Source organism: Colius striatus, chromosome 7 (genome assembly GCF_028858725.1).
Source record: "Colius striatus isolate bColStr4 chromosome 7, bColStr4.1.hap1, whole genome shotgun sequence".
NCBI lineage: Eukaryota > Metazoa > Chordata > Aves > Coliiformes > Coliidae > Colius > Colius striatus.
Window position 1 is genome coordinate 30,226,899 of NC_084765.1, and position 7,519 is coordinate 30,234,417.

General features: G+C 50.4%; 1 protein-coding gene across 1 annotated transcript; it reads right to left on the reverse strand.

Moving 5' to 3' along the window:
* Positions 1–869: 869 nt before the first annotated feature.
* On the reverse strand, positions 870–7,200 carry LOC104555036 (cytochrome P450 1A4). The gene is made up of 7 exons (XM_061999002.1): positions 6,810–7,200; positions 5,124–5,989; positions 4,767–4,890; positions 4,357–4,446; positions 4,145–4,268; positions 3,481–3,567; positions 870–2,277 (listed from the first exon to the last, which is right to left on the reverse strand). Exons 2-7 carry the CDS (start codon positions 5,979–5,981, stop codon positions 1,971–1,973), a joined length of 1,590 nt encoding a protein of 529 aa, XP_061854986.1. The 5' UTR covers positions 5,982–5,989; positions 6,810–7,200; the 3' UTR covers positions 870–1,970.
* Between the last annotated feature and the right edge of the window lie 319 nt (positions 7,201–7,519).

Sequence of the window (7,519 nt, forward strand, 5' to 3'; positions counted from 1 at the left end):
AACTAATGAATTATTCCCACATCATTATGTTCTGGTCATGGATGGAGACAAATATTAACCTTTCTGCACATATCTTGATTTTATCCTTGTGTGGGCTCAGAGCAGTTCAGGCCACAGAGCAACCCAGGTCAGAGATTTGGGAAGAAGTAGAAGACTGAATTTCTTTTCAGTAGAAGACTGAATTTTGCCAAAATGCCTGACATTATACCCCAGTTCGAGGATTTGGCTAAACATTTGTGCCTCGTGAAAATGTGCCTGTGGGACAAGAGTGGTTTCCTACTGCACCTAGCTGGAAACCCTGGAGGGCCAGTCCCCCTAGGAGTGCCCCTTCAAGCGTGCACAGACCCCAGTTTTTCCTATACTCCCTTTCTAGCTACATGGCAAAATAATGTCTATTGCCTTTTCTCTTTTTTTTTTTTTTAAGGGAAGTTCTGCAAAGCCTCAGAAATTGTCATGCTGCGAGATGGGGAAGAGCAGAGCAGGTGATGTGCCTCTCTGGGTCACCTCCCCCAGGCTTCCAAAAGGGTGTGTGTGGGGGGGTTCACCTCCTTAATTCCACTGAAACCCCTGAGACAGAGGTCAGCATCACCTCTCTGCAAATCCCAACTGAGGCTTTAGCTTCTCTGTACACACAGGGAAAAGACCAGAGCCATGACCCATGACAACTAAAACTCCCCCTAATGCCACTTATGTCACAGCCCTGACAGTCAAGGAACAGCCAGCTCCGGTCCCTGTGATAAAAAACATGATCCAACATGTCAAAGTCAGATTTTAAAACAGAGAAGTGTGGAGTGTTTTCCTCCCATCCCCAAAAAATAAGACCAGCAAGTAACTTAAGAAATTTTCATATAAGTATTTATTGGGCTAGAAATAAAATGCAGTTGATATCCCAGCACATGATGCATTCCACACAGATACAAACAAGCAGGAACTGCTGCTCTGTTTGCCAGGAGAATTCACCTTCACCCTGGCTAAGGTGGACTGCAACATAAGGCAGTATGTCTCCTGCAGTCCTCAAATACTTCTTTCATAGAAATCCATTCTTTGCGAAAAAGAAGAAAGTAGATAGAAAACAGCAAATACATAGTCTGAAAGTCAGAAATGTTCTACCGTGCTTCCTATGGCTTCTTGTCCCTTATTCTCAGTCCTTTGATATTTTCCAGGAGGCTTCTCATCAGGAGTTTAGCTAATATCCTACATTTGTGAACAGCACCACTTATGCATATAGATTTTTTCTTTTTTCACCTATTATTAGGCTGCCACCAAAGATTAGTAGAAACACTCAGGTATTCATTTGATGAATTTACATTCAGGGAATTTAGCTGTGCAAGGGTGCACCCAGAACAGGTCCACTTGAGATGGGCGCTGGTGCAGAGGTAGGTCTGGCCTCTGCATTGCCTCAAGAGCTCTTCAGAAGGCAGCTGGAAGAACAGGGAGAGCCCATTCTCATCGGCACAAGGAGCTGAAGGCTTTGCAAACAGCTCTGCCAAATGAGCCTGAAAAACTTTCACCTTGTGGGAAAAGGCTGGCTGGGTTTCTTGGGAAAAAGGTTTATTCCTATTTGGTCAATAAAGGGACCTGCCTTCAGCAGCTCCATCTCTGCCTGCAGCACTGGGCAGTGTGAGGACATCCCTACCAACATCTCACACCACTTCTCTCAGCCCAAAACACCCCCCTCTCCACCACAGGGCTTCGGTCTTACTGAATCTCCCCAAGAAGGGTGAAGGAGCTGGAGCTCTGGTGAGCTTTCCTGCAGGCAAGAGCAACAGAGCTGCTTAGTGGGGCTGTGAGGAGCCTGACAAAGACAGCTTTATCCCTCCCCACTCACATTTACATGAGATGAACAAGCCTCCAGTGAAATAATACAGTGAGAGGTTGTGCTGGCTTCTAGAGAGCATTAGAAAAAGTAGGCTTAGTGTTTAATTCCAAGGGCTGGCTTTCTTCTGCAGAAAGATGCTTCCTCTTGCAGCTTATGGAGAGCTCTTCATGGGGAAACGCTTCTTAATCTGGAAGCACTTGCATTTCTTGTACTTCATTGTCAGTCCATACTGAGGAGTGATGTCCACCTCCACCCCGGGTTGAAGGCTGATCTCCAGCTGCTGCAGTATGCTGGCCAAGAAGAGGAAGACCTCCCACCGGCCGATGGACTCCCCGATGCATCGCCTCTTCCCCAAACCGAAAGACATCACCTTATCGCTCTCTGTCCTGTTTATTTCAGTCCCTGCAGCGTTGAGGAACCGCTCAGGTCTGAAGGCTGAAGGGTCCTTCCAAAGCTTCCTGGAGCAGAAAGGAGACACACTTGAGGAAGCCCTTTTCACCCATTGTGATGGGAACAGCAAAAAAACTCATGAGAGCTTTCTCATTTCACCATCCAAAGTAACTTTGGCAACCTCTATCCCTGATGTAAAATACCAACTACGTGCTTGAGCCCATCAGCTCAGTCTATTGAAACCTCTATTTCCAATTCAGATTGTGTTTGCCTGTGCAAATACCAGAGACAGATTTAATTCAGCATGCAATAGCCAGAATCCTACAGATTCAGACAAAGGGAGACCATAGAAATTGGTCAGCAGCTCTAAAAAAGCAAGACCCGAGATTTTCCCCACTTTGAATTCTACCAGCAAAGCTTCCCATCCCATCCCAGCTTAGACGCTGGGAGGTGCCAGATGGGATTTTACATTGTCTTAGCTGAAAACTTCTGCTTGCATATAGAAAATCTTCTCTGGCACTAAAGACAGTATTCCCATTGCAATCCTCACCAGCATGTGCAGGAGCAGAAGGAACACTGGAGTGTTTCTGCACTGCTGGGCTATTTGGATGCAAACATTTTGAGCTTCTAATCCAAAATACCCGATCTGTGTACCAACTTCTGTATCAAGCCTTAGATGACTTACTCCTCCCTCCAGGAGGGTCTCTACTGGAAAGTAGTGGAAAGACGGGGCTTCGGTTTCCAGATCCCTTTTTATCCAGCAAAGCTGACTATCAGCAATAAGGACATAAGCCTATTGAGTTTAACAGGAGTCAGTCACATCCGAGCTTTGTTTTTCTCACTGAAAGAGGGAACCAGGCAGTTTCCATTGAGCACATCCAGAACCATCAGCCTGGACCATAAAGGCTGCTTGGCAGGAGAATCTACTGATTCCAGGTTATTCATCAACTCCTGCTGCCAGCCCTCTCATGCACATGGAAAGTTTGGTGCACTGAAGATGTCACCACATTACTGCACATAAATTGGGTAAGCCCTTATGTTGAGGAGTTGCTGAATCAGTGACCAAGTCAATCCCAGGCACCTCCATGCCCAGGAGAATCAAGGCTGAGCTTTGCATCAAACTCACATGATTTTTTGTTTTATCTGCCTTTTCCTGCCTTCACGACCCATTTGGCTTTTGGCATGTTGCTATAAAAAAATGGATCAGAGTGATATGAATACCAAGCAAAGCCACCATAGCCTCATAAGCCCAGAGGATTTAGTATACTCACTCATCATGATTTACTTGCCACTGGTTGATAAACACACAGGTATCCTTGGGGATGTAATAGCCATTCAGTACCGTTGGTTTTGTTGTACTGAAAGAAATACAGAGGGCAGAAGTTAAGAGGAGACCTGCAGCTTTGCAACAAAACAAAGCTTGGCAAGTCCTAGAGGTGTTTCATTTTCTATGCCCTATTTGTACTCTTAGGATGGGCTAGGAAATACCCCAGTTTGTATTCAGGAGACTAAACAGTCTTGGTTAACATTTTTCCTCAAGCAGAAAGATTGCTGGATGAGTTGTGATGCTGGTTTCTCACAAGGCATGGGAAAATGTGAATCCAAAGGTGTTTGATGCCCCTCTACTAGGAAAGGCTTTGGAGTAAAACTACCCTCAAAGCAAAGGATTCAACCTGAGGAGGGCAGGAAGCTGAGCAGCTGCTGGCCCCAAGGGCAGTGGATGCAGCCAGAAGCACCAGCCCAACGTGGCAGCTGCACCATCGGTGAGTGTGAAAGCCACAGGGAGCTTTAACAAAAGTAATTCAGTGTGTGTACTGAAACGTTTCCCCTTAGCAGGGATCAATTCCCAGCCAATTATTTGCATAAGTGGCACTTCACAGAAAACCACTCCAAATAAAAAGCCCCAAATAACATGTCAGCTGCTCCAGCTCATACCTGTGTGGAATGGTGAAGGGCAGGAAGGAAGAGTGCCTGAACACCTCCAGGATAAAGGCTTCTGTGTAGGGCAGTGCGACCCGGTCCGACAGCCTCGGTCTCCTCTCCCAGCCGATGGTCTGGTCTGTGGGAGGGCGAGAGGAGGGAGCGGATTGGGGTCAACCCTGGCCAGAGAGGTTTTGGCCCTGGAGGAAACAGGTTCATGAACTCACCTAGTTCTTCCTGGATCTTCTTCTGGATGTCAGGGTGCAAGGCAGCATACATGAAGCTCCAGGATAAGGCAGTTGTCACAGTGTCAAAGCCTGTATGGACAAGAAAAAGGCAGTTAGTTACCGAGGAGAGGAGAGGAGAGGAGAGGAGAGGAGAGGAGAGGAGAGGAGAGGAGAGGAGAGGAGAGGAGAGGAGGCATTCCTACATCTCATTGCTCTAGATGTTTGTCTTCCAGTGGTTCCTCATCAGCTGACACAGAAAAGCCATCTGCTCTGGTCACAGCTCAGGATGGCACACAAGAGCCCAGTAGCAATTCCAAACACCCAAGTGTGGCCAGGGTCTCACCCAGACAGCTCCGTCTCCCCGACCCAACCTCCCAACAGCAAGGCTTTACCCTCAGAAATGTTCTCACCTGCCCCAAAGAGGTCATTGACAATGTGTATGATCTTCTCATCAGAGAGGGGGACACGAGCATCCTCCTCTGCAATCTTCTGGCAGTGCTCAATCAGTGAATCTGTAATGTCCCGGATGTGCCCCTGGAGAAGAGGCAGAGGTTCAAGGATATTGTGGACACTTAGGAGTGAGCAAACCTCCCCCAGACCGTTCCAGCTCCTGGGGGTATTAGCTGCAGATGGGAGAGGTCCCAGGAGCTTTCCTGGGCAGAGGTGAGGAGATAAAAGAGTATGCTCTTCCACCAATTGCCAGGAAAGCAGCATCTCTGACAGCTATAGGCATCTCTACCCACATCCAGGAGTATCCAAGCTCTTACCTTGTCAAAGCTGGTATAATGATCCTGGACAATTTTTTGTATAAATATGTTGAAACGCCTGTTGAGATCCTTAAAGAGCTGCATGGTGGGGTTGGGAAGATACAGGAGCAGGGGAATGAAGTCAGCAGGGTTACCAGAAGCAGTCACATCACCAAATTCATTGTTGAAGGTCACCACACTGAGCAGCTCTTGGTCATTGTGGTCATAACGCTTGCCAAAGCACATGGCACAGATGACATTGGCCACAGAGACCACCAGGTACTGGCTAAGCTCAAAGCTCTTCTCCTTCTCCATCACCTGCAGGAGCTTGGTGACCAGGTAGTCAGCCTCCTTGGAGACGTGCTCCTCCAGGAGGCAGGTGGAAACAGAGGTGGGGCTGGGGGCGATGGAGAAGGTCTTCAGGGCATTCTGGGCCAGCTTTCTGCGGGCTCTCCACACCTCCCCAGAGTCAGGGCTGAAGGCCAGGCTCTGCCCATTTGAAATATATTGGAAGCTGTGGAGGTTGGGGCGCCCCATGAACTCTTCTCCTTGCTTCACCAAGGCTTGCTTGATGGTGTCCAGCCCACTCAGCACCAGGATGGGCCGGGTGCCGATCCTGACCTCCATCACGTCCCCGTACTTCTGGCTCAGCCTGGTCAGGGCCAGGTGCGTATCCTTCCTCAGCTCCAGCACATTGCCAAGGATGGGGTAGCCTCTGGGTCCTGGGGGCCTCTTCAGCCCCTGGGGCACGTGCTGCTGGAGGGACTGGATGAGCAGGAAGACCAGGCAGAAGACAGCAGCTGCAAGGAGGACCTCGGTGGCTGAGACAATGCCTTGGCTTCCCACCAGCGACATCACAGCCTTCATCACTGCTGACATGCACAAACCTTAGTAATAAATATAAGAGGTATTGTGGAGGGGTAAGGTCTGTGAAGCACATCTAGTGTAAGACACTTTTAGTAGCAATTGTACAAGACTGCAGGCAGGGAAGCTGGGCTTAACTTTTGATCCAGAGTTGCATTATTTTCCTGCACTTTAGGACACTCCTTGCACTTAAAAAGTAGGGTGTTTTTGCTAGTCAGGAGTGAAAGGAATAGGTCCCACAGTTTTGGGGTTTTTTTAAGTGACAGGGAAGGAAATGTGCTGTGTTAACTACAAGACCTCTGATTTCTACTGCAGCGTCTTTTCCATAGGAGAGCTAACTCCTCCTTAACTGGAGCATAAGTCCTACGGTGCTCACCAGCAAACTAATTACAGCATTGCCTGGAATCTTCCTAAAAATCGATGGCTGTGAGAGCTAATCATGGCTGTGAGCACCTGGCTCTCAGCTCCATCGGAAATCCCTCAGAAAACCCAGAACCAAAGGCAGAAAGGTTTGAAATCCCACCTCCTCTCAGGTTTGGCAGGGTGCTATAGCCCAAAGGAGTGAGGAGTCTGGAGGGCTGCTGGGACAGCCCAGCTGGGACCACACACCAGCCTATGGCTATGGATAGTGGCCACCCCAGAGTGAGAGGGGCCGTGGCGCACAGCATACCTTCAGAAGAGCCCAGAAATCACCTTCCAACAACTCCAGGAAGGATGCTACAGGAGATTTGGGGAGCAGTAAGGTACTCCCCATCTTTCCATCTCTCTGGAGTCCCCTGGAAGTGTCCTCTCGCACCTCTACATCCCATGAGCAGAGCTCAGTGCCTTGCAGCGGGTACTCACCTCGGGGCCCGATCCTCCCGCAGGTACCCGCTTGCCCTTCGCTCCTGCTTTATATGCATCGCCGCTTGCCCTGATTGGCCTGGTAATCTCCCGTCACGTGACCGAAGCCTAATCAAAGCTGACGTGCGTTCAAACTCCTAAATAACTAACCCAGATGCCCTCACACATCCATCTCAGGGCTAAGCACCCCCTGCCCCGTCCCGCTCGTGGGGCGTGAAAGCCGTCTGCGTGTCCCCAGTGGGGAGGCTGAAAGGAGGTGGACGAAGGAGAAGGGGGGTCCCGACAGGGCGGTGGGGCGGGGTGCCGGTGCCGCCCGTGGGTTCCAGATCGGGGAGGACATCGCGTGCGAAGCGGGCGGGATGTTTGGGCAACTCGCACCGCCCCGGTCACTCCAGTCACGCTACCGGCAGGATCTTAAAGGCGCCGGTCCCGAGCCCCGGTTCCCCTCCCGGCCCCCTAGAGCTGCGCCCCGGCTCCGCAGCTTCCCTTCCGCCCTTTCTGCGGGCACTCGGCTCCCTCCAACAGCCCCCACCGCCGGTGCCCACAGCCCCGGGGTGTCGCGGGCGTCCGGAGCCTCGGGGCGCACGGGAGCGTGGGAAAACAGCCCTGGTGTGCGCTGTGCGGGCAGGAGCGGGGATTTACTCCCCCTACGGGACTCCGCGAACACGCAGGGATGAGCGTGGACCACCCTTCCCCGCCGCGATGTCTGA